Source organism: Oncorhynchus nerka, linkage group LG14 (genome assembly GCF_034236695.1).
Source record: "Oncorhynchus nerka isolate Pitt River linkage group LG14, Oner_Uvic_2.0, whole genome shotgun sequence".
Classification (NCBI taxonomy): Eukaryota; Metazoa; Chordata; class Actinopteri; order Salmoniformes; family Salmonidae; genus Oncorhynchus; species Oncorhynchus nerka.
In genome coordinates, this window is record NC_088409.1 from 29151856 (window position 1) to 29167531 (window position 15676).

Below are 15676 nucleotides of genomic sequence, written 5' to 3' on the forward strand. Positions count from 1 at the left end.
TAGGCATGATCAGTGAGATACACCTGCTGGAGCGTGTGCTACGGATGGGTGTTGCCATCGTGACCAGTGAACTGAGATAAGGCGGAGCTTTACCTAGCATGGACTTGTAGATGACCTGGAGCCAGTGGGTCTGGCGACGAATATGTAGCGAGGGCCAGCCGACTAGAGCATACAAGTCGCAGTGGTGGGTGGTATAAGGTGCTTTGGTGACAAAACGGATGGCACTATGATAGACTGCATCCAGTTTGCTGAGTAGAGTGTTGGAAGCCATTTTGTAGATGACATCGCCGAAATCGAGGATCGGTAGGATAGTCAGTTTTACTAGGGTAAGCTTGGCGGCGTGAGTGAAGGAGGCTTTGTTGCGGAATAGAAAGCCGACTCTTGATTTGATTTTCGATTGGAGATGTTTGATGTGAGTCTGGAAGGAGAGTTTGCAGTCTAGCCAGACACCTAGGTACTTATAGATGTCCACATATTCAAGGTCGGAACCATCCAGGGTGGTGATGCTAGTCGGGCATGCGGGTGCAGGCAGCGATCGGTTGAAAAGCATGCATTTGGTTTTACTCGCGTTTAAGAGCAGTTGGAGGCCACGGAAGGAGTGCTGTATGGCATTGAAGCTCGTTTGGAGGTTAGATAGCACAGTGTCCAATGACGGGCCGAAAGTATATAGAATGGTGTCGTCTGCGTAGAGGTGGATCAGGGAATCGCCCGCAGCAAGAGCAACATCATTGATATATACAGAGAAAAGAGTCGGCCCGAGAATTGAACCCTGTGGCACCCCCATAGAGACTGCCAGAGGACCGGACAGCATGCCCTCCGATTTGACACACTGAACTCTGTCTGCAAAGTAATTGGTGAACCAGGCAAGGCAGTCATCCGAGAAACCGAGGCTACTGAGTCTGCCGATAAGAATATGGTGATTGACAGAGTCGAAAGCCTTGGCGAGGTCGATGAAGACGGCTGCACAGTACTGTCTTTTATCGATAGCGGTTATGATATCGTTTAGTACCTTGAGCGTGGCTGAGGTGCACCCGTGACCGGCGCGGAAACCAGATTGCACAGCGGAGAAGGTACGGTGGGATTCGAGATGGTCAGTGACCTGTTTGTTGACTTGGCTTTTGAAGACCTTAGATAGGCAGGGCAGGATGGATATAGGTCTATAGCAGTTTGGGTCCAGGGTGTCTCCCCCTTTGAAGAGGGGGATGACTGCGGCAGCTTTCCAATCCTTGGGGATCTCAGACGATATGAAAGAGAGGTTGAACAGGCTGGTAATAGGGGTTGCGACAATGGCGGCAGATAGTTTCAGAAATAGAGGGTCCAGATTGTCAAGCCCAGCTGATTTGTACGGGTCTAGGTTTTGCAGCTCTTTCAGAACATCTGCTATCTGGATTTGGGTAAAGGAGAACCTGGAGAGGCTTGGGCGAGGAGCTGCGGGGGGGGGGCGGAGCTGTTGGCCAAGGTTGGAGTAGCCAGGCGGAAGGCATGGCCAGCCGTTGAGAAGTGCTCATTGAAGCTTTCGATAATCGTGGATTTATCGGTGGAGACCGTGTTACCTAGCCTCAGTGCAGTGGGCAGCTGGGAGGAGGTACTCTTGTTCTCCATGGACTTCACAGTGTCCCAGAACTTTTTGGAGTTGGAGCTACAGGATGCAAACTTCTGCCTGAAGAAGCTGGCCTTAGCTTTCCTGACTGACTGCGTGTATTGGTTCCTGACTTCCCTGAACAGTTGCATATCACGGGGCTATTCGATGCTATTGCAGTCCGCCACAGGATGTTTTTGTGCTGGTCGAGGGCAGTCAGGTCTGGAGTGAACCAAGGGCTGTATCTGTTCTTGGTTCTGCATTTTTTGAACGGAGCATGCTTATCTAAAATGGTGAGGAAGTTACTTTTAAAGAATGACCAGGCATCCTCAACTGACGGGATGAGGTCAATGTCCTTCCAGGATACCCGGGCCAGGTCGATTAGAAAGGCCTGCTCACAGAAGTGTTTTAGGGAGCGTTTGACAGTGATGAGGGGTGGTCGTTTGACTGCGGCTCCGTGGCGGATACAGGCAATGAGGCAGTGATCGCTGAGATCCTGGTTGAAGACAGCGGAGGTGTATTTGGAGGGCCAGTTGGTCAGGATGACGTCTATGAGGGTGCCCTTGTTTACAGAGTTAGGGTTGTACCTGGTGGGTTCCTTGATGATTTGAGTGAGATTGAGGGCATCTAGCTTACATTGTAGGACTGCCGGGGTGTTAAGCATATCCCAGTTTAGGTCACCTAACATAACAAACTCTGAAGCTAGATGGGGGCGATCAATTCACAAATGGTGTCCAGGGCACAGCTGGGAGCTGAGGGTGGCCGGTAGCAGGCGGCAACAGTGAGAGACTTATTTCTGGAGAGGGTAATTTTCAAAATTAGTAGTTCGAACTGTTTGGGTATGGACCTGGAAAGTATGACATTACTTTGCAGGCTATCTCTGCAGTAGACTGCAACTCCGCCCCCTTTGGTAGTTCTATCTTGACGGAAGATGTTATAGTTGGGTATGGAAATCTCTGAATTTTTGGTGGCCTTCCTGAGCCAGGATTCAGACACGGCAAGGACATCAGGGTTAGCAGAGTGTGCTAAAGCAGTGAGTAAAACAAACTTAGGGAGGAGGCTTCTGATGTTGACATGCATAAAACCAAGGCTTTTTCGATCACAGAAGTCAACAAATGAGGGTACCTGGGGACATGCAGGGCCTGGGTTTACCTCCACATCACCCGCGGAACAGAGAAGGAGTAGTATGAGGGTGCGGCTAAAGGCTATCAAAACTGGTCGCCTAGAGCGTTGGGGGCAGAGGATAAGAGGAGCAGGTTTCTGGGCATGGTAGAATATATTCAGGGCATAATGCACAGACAGGGGTATGGTGGGGTGCGGGTACAGCGGAGGTAAGCCCAGGCACTGGGTGATGATGAGACAGGTTGTATCTCTGGACATGCTGGTTGTAATGGGTGAGGTCACCGCATGTGTGGGAGGTGGGACAAAGGAGGTAACAGGGGTATGCAGAGTGGGTCTAGGGGCTCCATTGTGAACTAAAACAATTATAACTAACCTGAACAACAGTATACAAAGCTAAGCCTAAAGCAACAAAGGCTTCATCCTCAACCACCAGCAGCACCAGAAGAACCAGGCAAGCCCCTGGTTATCTTAAGGATTATGTGGTCGAGGTTCCGACATCAAAGGGCAAGCCCACCAGAGCTCAAAGAGTTGATGGATCAACTATATGTTTCAGCCATCAACCATCCCCTCTGAGCCAAGGACCGGAAACTGCTTTGGAGCAGGAAAGTGGTCTACGTGAAGAACCTATGGAGGAGGTAACTCCCACTGCACATGTCGACCAGCTTCCAGAGGCAGGCTCCGCTCACCCTTTAACTAATGGGAAATCATCGAAGCACTCTAGACGGAGTGGGAGTTCGACCAGTGGATACCTCTTTGGAAGTGGCCATGGCAGCCGCCATTCACTAGCCCTCAGCGATTCACAGACCGCTGTCCTACAAGAGAGGATGAAACTATTAGCTTTGGAAGAAATTGAGCGTCAGATTGAGGAGGAACGACAGGCTGATGAACGATGTCACCAATTGGATGTGCAGGCCCGTAGAGCTCTACAGGAACGGGAATTCATTGCCAAGGACCTGGCACAGCAGCGACGGCACCGTCAAGCCAGAAGGGAATTGGAGGAGGCACGGATGGTCACATCCTTCCTGGAGAGGAACGAACAGGGAGTTGACCTGACCACCCCTCCACATGGACCTGAACTGTCTGCCTTTCTTTCCCAATCTGCCCCTCTGGTACAGCATGGCACACAGTCCTCGGAGGCTCCGGGGTCAACAGCCAACACTGAGCACGGGAGACAGGCCGCTCCACCAGTGACACAAGTTAGCATTCCTCCATCTGGACAAAGCATCACTCCTTCGCCTTTCCGCCAATTACCAACCAAGGCAAATCGTTCCTTTCGTCCAGGGCCAGGCCAGTCCTCAAACAACAGGTCGGAGGGCTCTCGCCCAATTCTGGCTGCCACAAATGGTGGGTCTGGGACAGTAGGGGACCAGCCCAATGAGGCCACAGTGGGCTCATCAGAAGTCCCGGGTTTATCCTTCACGCAACCAGAAGAGGGAGCCAACATTATGAAACTTCTAGTAGCCTCAGCCTATGGAATTCCCAGACCCAAACTGCCATACTTTGAAAATGGAAAGGAGAGTGAATTTGTCCTTTTGGAAATGGCATTGGAGAGCCTACTGGGTATTCACAGTCATCTGTCAGAACGCTACAAATACCAAGTACTAATGGATCATTTGCGGTTTCCCAGTGCATACAGGCTGGCCCAATCCTTTATGCACTCCGCAACACCATACACTGCAGCTCTCCAGGCCCTGAAGGCGAGATATGGTGAGCCACGTCAGCTGGTCCAGAATGAACTAAACAACATCCTGAACACGTCTCCAATTAAAATGGGAGACCATGCTGCCTTCCAAGAATTCTCCCTGGCTGTCCAATCCCTGACCTCGATGCTCCAATCCGTTGAAGGAGAAGACGGGAACGAGCTTAAATGTGGCTCCCACGTGGACAGGCTTCTTAGCAAACTTCCAGTGTACCTCAGAGACAGTTTCATTGAACATTGTTTGAATAAGGGCATCCTGAAAGAGGGCTCGAGAAGCACCTATGCTCTCAGAGACCTGGCCGCATGGTTGGAGGTGAAGGCAAAGGCGAAGAGCATCGCTCACCAGGCCACAATCTCCGCCATAGCCACAGGGGGAAGGAAGGAGTTTGAACGCCAGCAGGGACAGAAAAGGCCAAATCCCACTACCATGTACTTAAATAGTGAGGCCAGGGAGGAACCCGGGAATAAGACCCCTCTCAAGAGCAAGAACATCAAATTCCAGCCTTACTGCCCATATTGCAATAGTAAGGGGCACTTCCTTGGCTCATGCCCCAGAGTAAAAAAGCTCACTCAAACTCAATTGAAGGCCTGGATCACTTCAGGCGAGCGATGCTACAAGTGTGCCCGTAGCCATAAGGTGGAGACCTGCACATTGAGGAAACCCTGCAACCGCTGTAAAGAAATCCATCTCACCGTGTTGCATGATCTATTTCCCCAAGCAAAGAAGGAGCAGAGTATGCTCATGGTAGGAGCTGCAAAGGAGCTGTATCTCGACCAGCAGAACCGTTCTCCAAGGGTCATGTTGAAGGTGGTCAAGGTCACTCTGCAAAGTGAAGGGAGAAGCATTGATACATTCGCCGTTCTAGATGATGGGTCAGAAAGAACAATCATTCTCACAGCGGCCACCCGTCAGCTTAACCTGGAAGGGACACCCGAGACCCTTAATCTCAGAACGGTGCGACATGATGTTATCCAAATGAAAGTCTCTGCTGTAACCTTTAGCATTTCACCTTCAGGAAACAGGGACGTGACCTATAACATCACCAATGCCTTCACGGCAGATGGCTTGAATCTCGCAGAGCACTCCTGCCCGATAAGTGTTCTACAGAAACAATATCCTCATCTACGAGGATTGCCTCTTTCTAACCTGGCCAGAGTAGCACCACTTATCCTGATTGGGTCAGACCACCCACATCTCGTCACCCCGACTGAGCCTATACGAGCTGGACCAGAAGGAGGACCCATTGCTGTCCATACATCCTTGGGTTGGGCTGTGCAAGGTCCATCCCATCTACTTCTCTCCACCCAAGCTGTACAGTCACAGCAAGTCCTCTTCACCAGAAGCAATCCAGATGCAGCCACTGACCTCCTTCGGAATGTTGAGATGCTCTGGAAGATGGACACCTTCTCCAACCGGAAGCTACAGGAGGTCACTCGCTCGAAAAATGACTCCTATGCATTAGACCTCCTGGAGAAGAGCACCACCACGACTGAAATGGATGGCGTTCGCAGGTATGCAACCCCACTGCTACGGGTGCCCAACCATCCTCCTCTGGCAACCACGACACGGGCTGTACTCCCACTACTGCGTGGAACGGAGCGACGCCTGGTGAAGAATCCTGAGCTTGCAGAAGTTCATAACCGAGAGATTCATAACCTTGTGAAGGCAGGCTACGTCACTGAAATGACAGCTCATGAAGAGGGAAACGCACTCCGTGAATCCTGGTATCTCCCTCACCATGTTATCCAGCAACATGGTGGGAAGTATAGACTTGTCTTCAACTGTTCATTCAAGCAGCTGGTCAAAGCCTGAATGACTGTCTACTCCCGGACCAACCTTAGGTCCTTCCTTGCTCGGTGTCCTTCTCCGGTTCCGGCAGCACTCTACAGCCATCAGTGGAGACATCAAAGCCATGTTTCATCAGATTCGTTTACTGCCTTCCGACACCACACTGCTCCGGTTCATATGGCGAGATATGGAACGAGATGCAGAGCCCACAATCTATGAATGGCAGGTACTCCCATTTGGCACCACCTGCAGTCCTTGCTGTGCCATATACGCTCTGCAGAGACACGCACGGGAGCATCCAGACAGTGACCCAGAAGTATTGGATTCAGTGGAAAATGCCTTCTATGTGGATAACTGCTTACAGAGCATCCCATCCACGGCTGAAGCGAAATCACTCCTTGATAAAGTACGGAATCTCCTGTCCAAAGGGGGATTTGAGGTCCGACAGTGGGCTAGTAACAGAGCGGAGGTTATCCAGCACCTCCCGCCACAAGCTAGGTCCAGTAGCAGTGAACTATGGCTAACGCAGTCTGGTGCTAACCCAGAAGAGCCCACTCTAGGACTGAGGTGGAGCTGCATACCGGATACCCTGGGGTATAAGCACCGCTCATCCCCGAGTACCGAAACCCCCACTCTGCGCACCATCTATCGGACCCTGGCCAGTCAATACGATCCCCTTGGGTATATCCTGCCATACACAACAACGGGCCAAAGTCTTAGTCCAGGACCTGTGGCAGACCAAGAAGGACTGGGATGAACCAATCCACCCGGCTGACCTAGTGGAACGATGGATCTGTTGGAAAACTGAGTTAACAGAGCTCTCTGATGTCCAAATGCCAAGATGTTATGTACCATCCTGTGCTGACCAACTGGGATCATGCCTGGAACTGCATGTGTTCTGTGACGCTTCGGAGCGAGCCTATGGGGCGGTTTCCTATCTTAGAGTGGAGGATAAGGCAGGCCACACCCATGTCTCCTTTGTCATGGCCAGGTCCAGGGTCGCACCCAAGAAGCAGTTGTCAATGCCTAGGCTGGAACTCAGTGCTGCCCTTTCCGGAGCCCAGTTGGCCTCTACCTTGCGAGCCGAGCTCACCTTGCCAATCCAAAGGGTCATCTACTGGAGTGATTCGACCACTGTATTGACCTGGCTCAAGTCGGAGTCCTGCAGGTATAAGGTGTTCGTCGGAACTCGCATTGTGGAAATCCAAGACCTAACAGAAGTCCAGGACTGGAGGTATGTTGATAGCATAAACAATCCTGCTGATGACGTTACTAGAGGTAAAACCCTTAAGGAATTGGCTAAACCCCATCGCTGGAGCTTGGGACCACCATTCTTGTCCCAACCAGAGAAAGAGTGGCCGACAGCCCCCAGGCGTGCGGCCCCTCCGCAACCAACTGAAGCTCATGAGTTAAGGAAGTCCGTCCAATGCTACAGCATTTCTACGGAACCAACAACTGCTCTCCCTGACCTAACACAATCCCAAACACTGCCGGATCTGATCACAGACCAGACCTCAGATGGGGTGGCTTCTATACCCACCTCCCTCACGGCAGAGACACTACTCATTTACATTTACATTTAAGTCATTTAGCAGACGCTCTTATCCAGAGCGACTTACAAATTGGTGCATTCACCTTATGACATCCAGTGGAACAGTAGTGCATCTAAATATTTTAAGGGGGGGGGGGTGAGAGGGATTACTTTATCCTATCCTAGGTATTCCTTAAAGAGGTGGGGTTTCAGGTGTCTCCGGAAGGTGGTGATTGACTCCGCTGTCCTGTACTCCTCCAGCAAGCACAAGCAGTTAGCTACCCTGAGGATTTAAAAGCTCTGAAAGCCGGTAGGGAAGTGGCTAAGGACAGCAGTCTTCTCTCTCTTGCCCCAGAATATGATCCAATCCTTGGAGTGATCAGAGTCGGAGGAGGCTGCGCCAAGCAGAGGTTTTGGACCCAGATGCTATCCACCCAAATATCCTTGACTCCAGACACCCTCTTACCAGGCTCCTCATCAAGAGTTATGATGAGCGGCTTCTCCACCCAGGTCCAAAGAGGGTCTATGGGGAGGTGAGGCGGAAGTACTGGATAATTGGAGGACGAGGAGCCATTCGTAAGCACCAATACGCCTGCGTAGAATGTCAGAGATGGCGGGCCGGAGCTACGGTGCCCAAAATGGCAGATTTACCCCCTTCTCGCTTGCGCTTCCTTAAACCACCCTACTGGTCAACAGGAGTAGATTGCTTTGGCCCCTTGATGATCAAGTTAGGTCGTCGTGTGGAAAAGCGCTGGGGCATTCTATTCAAGTGTTTGACAACCAGATGTGTCCACCTGGACCTACTGGAGAGTTTGGATACTGAAGCCTTCCTCATGGCCCTACGGCGGTTTATCTCCCGACGGGGGAAACCCTACGAGATCCTGGCTGACAGAGGTACGAACTTCAAGAGAGCGAGAGTTGCACCCCTTCTGAAAAAACCTACACTCGATCCCTCCGATGTCAACAACTACAGACCAGTATCCCTTCTTTCTTTTCTCTCCAAAACTCTTGAACGTGCCGTCCTTGGCCAGCTCTCCCGCTATCTCTCTCAGAATGACCTTCTTGATCCATATCAGTCAGGTTTCAAGACTAGTCATTCAACTGAGACTGCTCTTCTCTGTATCACGGAGGCGCTCCGCACTGCTAAAGCTAACTCTCTCTCCTCTGCTCTCATCCTTCTAGACCTATCGGCTGCTTTCGATACTGTGAACCATCAGATCCTCCTCTCCACCCTCTCCGAGTTGGGCATCTCCGGCGCGGCCCACGCTTGGATTGCGTCCTACCTGACAGGTCGCTCCTACCAGGTGGCGTGGTGAGAATCCGTCTCCACACCACGTGCTCTCACCACTGGTGTCCCCAGGGCTCTGTTCTAGGCCCTCTCCTATTCTCGCTATACACCAAGTCACTTGGCTCTGTCATAACCTCACATGGTCTCTCCTATCATTGCTATGCAGACGACACACAATTAATCTTCTCCTTTCCCCCTTCTGATGACCAGGTGGCGAATCGCATCTCTGCATGTCTGGCAGACATATCAGTGTGGATGACGGATCACCACCTCAAGCTGAACCTCGGCAAGACGGAGCTGCTCTTCCTCCCGGGAAGGACTGCCCGTTCCATGATCTCGCCATCACGGTTGACAACTCCATTGTGTCCTCCTCCCAGAGCGCTAAGAACCTTGGCGTGATCCTGGACAACACCCTGTCGTTCTCAACTAACATCAAGGCGGTGGCCCGTTCCTGTAGGTTCATGCTCTACAACATCCGCAGAGTACGACCCTGCCTCACACAGGAAGCGGCGCAGGTCCTAATCCAGGCACTTGTCATCTCCCGTCTGGATTACTGCAACTCGCTGTTGGCTGGGCTCCCTGCCTGTGCCATTAAACCCCTACAACTCATCCAGAACGCCGCAGCCCGTCTGGTGTTCAACCTTCTCAAGTTCTCTCACGTCACCCCGCTCCTCCGCTCTCTCCACTGGCTTCCAGTTGAAGCTCGCATCCGCTACAAGACCATGGTGCTTGCCTACGGAGCTGTGAGGGGAACGGCACCTCAGTACCTCCAGGCTCTGATCAGGCCCTACACCCAAACAAGGGCACTGTGTTCATCCACCTCTGGCCTGCTCGCCTCCCTACCACTGAGGAAGTACAGTTCCCGCTCAGTCAAAACTGTTCGCTGCTCTGGCCCCCCAATGGTGGAACAAACTCCCTCACGACGCCAGGACAGCGGAGTCAATCACCACCTTCCGGAGACACCTGAAACCCCACCTCTTTAAGGAATACCTAGGATAGGATAAAGTAATCCCTCTCACCCCCTTAAAAGATTTAGATGCACTACTGTTCCACTGGATGTCATAAGGTGAATGCACCAATTTGTAAGTCGCTCTGGATAAGAGCGTCTGCTAAATGACTTAAATGTAAATGTAATGTAAATGAGAAGCCAGGTTGGAGGAAGCCTTCCAAGCCATGGAACCCAGCCTCCAGGATCAGCTTATGGACCAACAAATCTCATTCAAATTTAACCCTCCAGGCGCTCCTCATTTTGGAGGAACATGGGAACGAGAGATCAAATCTGTAAAGACGGCCTTACGAGTCGTACTAGGGGACCAAACTGTCACTGAAACTGTCTTGAGGACCGTCCTGATAGAGGTGGAAGGGATTCTGAACTCCAAACCCTTGGGATATCTCTCTGCAGACATCGCTGACCCCGATCCGGTTACACCGAATATGCTCTTGATGGGACGCCGAGATGCGTCACTTCCTCAAGCCATGTATGCTGATACCAACCTCGTAGGCAGACGCCGGTGGCGACACAGCCAAATCTTAGCTGACCATTTTTGGGCCCGATTCATTCGGGATTACCTACCAAGTCTACAGCACAGAGGGAAATGGCAGAGAGAAATGGCCAGCCTGGAAACTGGCCAAGTAGTAATGATGGTGGACCCTCAGCTGCCTCGAGCCTCCTGGCCAGTGGGCCGTATAACTAAGACCATGCCTGGGATCGATGGTCGTGTTAGATCAGTGGAGATCCAGGTAAAGAACCGGACATATATCCGGCCAGTTGCCCGACTGATTCCTCTCCCTGAGATGACAGAGGACGGGGAGCAATGAGCCTTTTTTGAGGAGTGTGGAATTTAACACATTTCCGGGGTGGCTGTAGAAAAGGCCCATGGAGTTGGTGGAATACTCCTTTAATTCATTGCCATTTACTCAGCTGGGCCAGGGGCGCTTTAATTAGGTCAGGTGGAAATGTCCGACAGATCTCAACTCCATAAAAGGAGGAAATTGCCATCGCCTGATCTCGCTGCTTTCTCTTCCTTAACTCCATCTCACCCAGAAGTTCTGTGCGTCCATGAATCCACACTACCCAGTAAATATACCACTTTATGGTTAAAGGAATTCCTGCCTCAGTCTCATACATTCCTCTGTCACCTGACACGTGACCACCTGTTCACCTTCATTGTCAGTCATCCTACCTGTCCAGCTACCCACACAGATTCCACTAATCTTTCAGGTTGAGAGACATTTGAGTTATCAAGGTGACAGACACATTCAACACTGCCTTGACTGCATCTAGGGATGTGGACATACATTTAGGGTTATGGTTGAGCCAGGATGTGGACATGAAGTTAGGGTTATGATTAGAGTTATGGGTAAGGGTTGAGCCGGGGTGTAGACTAGTGTCAACCACAGGAGATTATGGCACCTTAATTGGAGATCATGAGATCAGGAGATCGTGGCACCTTACTCTATTAGTTTAATGGTATCAAATACATCAAACACATGGTTTCCATTTGCTCTGTTCCAGCCATTATTATGAGCCGTCCTCCCCTCAGCAGCCTCCATTCCTGTCAAAGTACAACTATTTATTTAAAACTTGTGTTAATACCAAATATAATACATTACACTACCCGAGTGTGTGCTTACGTTGAGTGTTTTACTGTATATTAACTGCATACAGTATAACTTATGTAATGAACTCATGGTCATATAAGGTATACAGAGTTTATTTTTAAGACAGCCTTGTATGACTTTTCAACAAAACCCCATAAACCCAGTTTGCTTGTTTACAAAGCTAAATTTGGCCTTGTGAGCAGCAAAGTTGTGTTTGTCGACTTCTCCAAGAGAATACCACCGTGTGAACCACACAGCTGTGTTGCAGTCATGTTGAGGTCAAGCAAGATACAGTCTGAACTGCAGAGAATACTGGCCATCTCAAACTGGCAGTTGTAGTGCACTGTACATGTATCACTGTCTCCTGTAAGAATTTCAATCAAATGCAGATGGTAGGAACCTGCACAAAAAAAGGAAAACGTATATTTAGCTTCATGCTGCCTTTAGGGTCAACTTTACCAATCCTTGATGGAAAATGCTGTGTCGTAATGCTGACCTTGGTAATGCACCTTTTGCCTCTGATTGGATTTCTGTTGACCAATCAAACAGTTCCATTAAACGGGGCGGCACAACCAATTCTGCATAAATACCAGAGGTGCAGATGAACCCCTTTCATCGACAGGATCATACAGCAACCATGATTTCTCTGGTCTTCGTTCTGCTCATTGGAGCCGCTTGTGAGTATAATAATGACCATAGACAAAAGAACAGGACTGTGTAATGACACTAACATCACAAATGTGGTTTTTTGACGTTATTAAGAAATATGTTGTTGTTGTTTTATCATGGTGCTATGCTTTTCCATCTCAAAAGCTGAGGTAATATCGCTAAGAATGTGCCTGCTCTCTGTTTACAGTCGCCACGGAGGACGACAAGATCGTTGGAGGGTATGAGTGCAAGGCCCACTCCCAGCCCCACCAGGTGTCTCTGAACTCTGGGTACCACTTCTGTGGTGGCTCCTTGGTCAATGAGAACTGGGTTGTGTCTGCTGCTCACTGCTACAAGTCGTAAGTACACTCCCAAGGGAACTACTAGCAACATATTGAGTCAATAACAACTAGCAACAATTTGATAAGCTTAACTTTTGAGAAACTTAAGGACACAAGTGAACTCTACATTCACATGAACTCTCTCTCTTTCAGCCGTGTGGAGGTGCGTCTGGGCGAGCACAACATCAAGGTGACTGAGGGTAGCGAGCAGTTCATCTCTTCATCCCGCGTGATCCGTCACCCCAACTACAGCTCCTACAACATCGACAATGACATCATGCTGATCAAGCTGAGCAAGCCCGCCACCCTCAACACCTACGTGCAGCCTGTTGCTCTGCCCAGCAGCTGTGCCCCCGCGGGCACCATGTGTACCGTCTCTGGATGGGGCAACACCATGAGCTCCAGTGAGTGCAGAACCTGGGTCAAAGGTTACATGTGCCAGTTGGTCATCTTCATGGTGACTGAGTGTGTTTACAGGCATTGAAAATATACTATTAGAAACACAATGCCATTATATATAATAACTCTCCTCCTTCTACCATAACTCTCCTCCTTCTACCATAACTCTCCTCCTTCTACCATAACTCTCCTCCTTCTACCATAACTCTCCTCCTTCTACCATAACTCTCCTCCTTCTACCATAACTCTCCTCCTTCTACCATAACTCTCCTCCTTCTACCATAACTCTCCTCCTTCTACCATAACTCTCCTCCTTCTACCATAACTCTCCTCCTTCTACCATAACTCTCCTCCTTCTTCCATAACTCTCCTCCTTCTTCCATAACTCTCCTCCTTCTTCCATAACTCTCCTCCTTCTCCCATAACTCTCCTCCTTCTACCATAACTCTCCTCCTTCTCCCATAACTCTCCTCCTTCTACCATAACTCTCCTCCTTCTACCATAACTCTCCTCCTTCTTCCATAACTCTCCTCCTTCTCCCATAACTCTCCTCCTTCTACCATAACTCTCCTCCTTCTCCCATAACTCTCCTCCTTCTACCATAACTCTCCTCCTTCTACCATAACTCTCCTCCTTCTACCATAACTCTCCTCCTTCTACCATAACTCTCCTCCTTCTACCATAACTCTCCTCCTTCTACCATAACTCTCCTCCTTCTACCATAACTCTCCTCCTTCTACCATAACTCTCCTCCTTCTTCCATAACTCTCCTCCTTCTTCCATAACTCTCCTCCTTCTTCCATAACTCTCCTCCTTCTCCCATAACTCTCCTCCTTCTACCATAACTCTCCTCCTTCTCCCATAACTCTCCTCCTTCTACCATAACTCTCCTCCTTCTACCATAACTCTCCTCCTTCTCCCATAACTCTCCTCCTTCTCCCATAACTCTCCTCCTTCTACCATAACTCTCCTCCTTCTCCCATAACTCTCCTCCTTCTACCATAACTCTCCTCCTTCTCCCTCTCTCCATTCCTCTCTGTCTGCTTTTCCTTACAGCCGCTGACAAGAACAAGCTTCAGTGCCTGAACATCCCCATCCTGTCCTACAGCGACTGTAACAACTCCTACCCTGGCATGATCACCAACGCCATGTTCTGCGCTGGATACCTGGAGGGAGGCAAGGACTCTTGCCAGGTACTTACCACACTGACCTCAATTCAGTGGTACCACAATGATGACTTTAAATGTACTTTTTCAGTTCAATTAATACAGAAATATGAGTTGTATATAACTCTTTCTCTCTCTCTCTTTCTGCCTTCCTTCTTCCCTCTCTCTCTCTCTCTCAGGGTGACTCCGGTGGCCCTGTGGTGTGCAATGGTGAGCTCCAGGGTGTTGTGTCCTGGGGTTACGGCTGTGCCGAGCCCGGTAACCCTGGTGTCTACGCCAAGGTAAGACAGAAAAATAGTTTTCCTGTTGTGGAAACATCAACATTGATACATCACTGTGACATCACTTGGTTTCCCAAAAGAAAAAGACATTGAGTCTATAAAACATTGATTGATGGTTCTCATGTTGCCTCCCATTGAGTGTGTCCACTAATGTCTCCCTTCTTCTTCTCTTCCTCCAGGTGTGCATCTTCAATGACTGGCTGACCAGCACCATGGCCACCTACTAAGTCTGATCCTAGCTTCGATCCTCCAGCATGGTCCCAGAAGTCTACAATATCCTGTGCAGTTCAACATCTACCTTTTATACTGGAGATGAAATACTAATGACAAATTAAATATTTAACATAATTTCAGTCTACTGAGTATTTTTCCCAAAGATAACTAAAAAAGTGAATATACACTCGAAGGTTCTTCTTACATGCCTGCAGCATAGAGCACATATTCATGTATGACATTAAATATTTTGTTCTGTATAGCATCAGGAGAGTGTTGATTGCAAGTGGAATGTTAATAAATGCTGGAATTATATCAGTTAAAAGCTATGGTCTATGATTGGTACATATATTTCTTGACTTTTAAATAAATGCTGCTTTTTGAAGAGTATAATGTATAAATGCCTCAGGAGCTCAGGTAATCTGTCGTACCCCATCAGACACTCAAACTGGACAGTTTTATCTCCATCTCTTCATTCAAAGACTCAATCATGGACACTCTTACTGACAGTTGCGGCTGCTTCGCGTGATGTATTGTTGTTGTCTCTACCTTCTTGCCCTTTGTGCTGTTGTCTGTGCCCAATAATCTTTGTACCATGTTTTGTGTTGCTACCATGTTGTGTCATGTTGTGTTGTCATGTGTTGCTGCCATGCTATGCTGTTGTCTAAGGTCTCTCTTTACGTAGTGTTGTCTCTCTTGTCGTCGTGTGTTTTGTCCTGTATTTTTATAGCATTTTTTATTTTTAATCCCAGCCCTGTCCCCTCAGGAGGCCTTTTGGTAGGCCGTCATTGTAAATAAGAATTTGTTCTTAACTGACTTGCCTAGTTAAATCCAATTTAAAATCATAATAAAAGAATGCCACATATTTTACTCCATTGTTTACAAACAATGTCATTTGTGAACAAACACTATAACTTCGAAACATGGGTCATGATTCAATCATATGTGCATTGTTGACAAGCGCATTGCTCTGTTGATCATTTTGCTTTATAAAGACAATTTACTACTCTCTATAGCCC

At 49.1% G+C, this 15676-nt stretch overlaps 1 protein-coding gene across 1 annotated transcript; it reads left to right on the forward strand.

Moving 5' to 3' along the window:
- Nucleotides 1–12176: 12176 nt before the first annotated feature.
- Nucleotides 12177–14986, forward strand: LOC115142021 (trypsin-2-like). Its single transcript, XM_065027940.1, has 6 exons — nt 12177–12286; nt 12466–12616; nt 12752–13002; nt 14054–14190; nt 14343–14444; nt 14624–14986. Exons 1-6 carry the CDS (start codon nt 12211–12213, stop codon nt 14669–14671), a joined length of 765 nt encoding a protein of 254 aa, XP_064884012.1. The 5' UTR covers nt 12177–12210; the 3' UTR covers nt 14672–14986.
- Nucleotides 14987–15676: the final 690 nt, after the last annotated feature.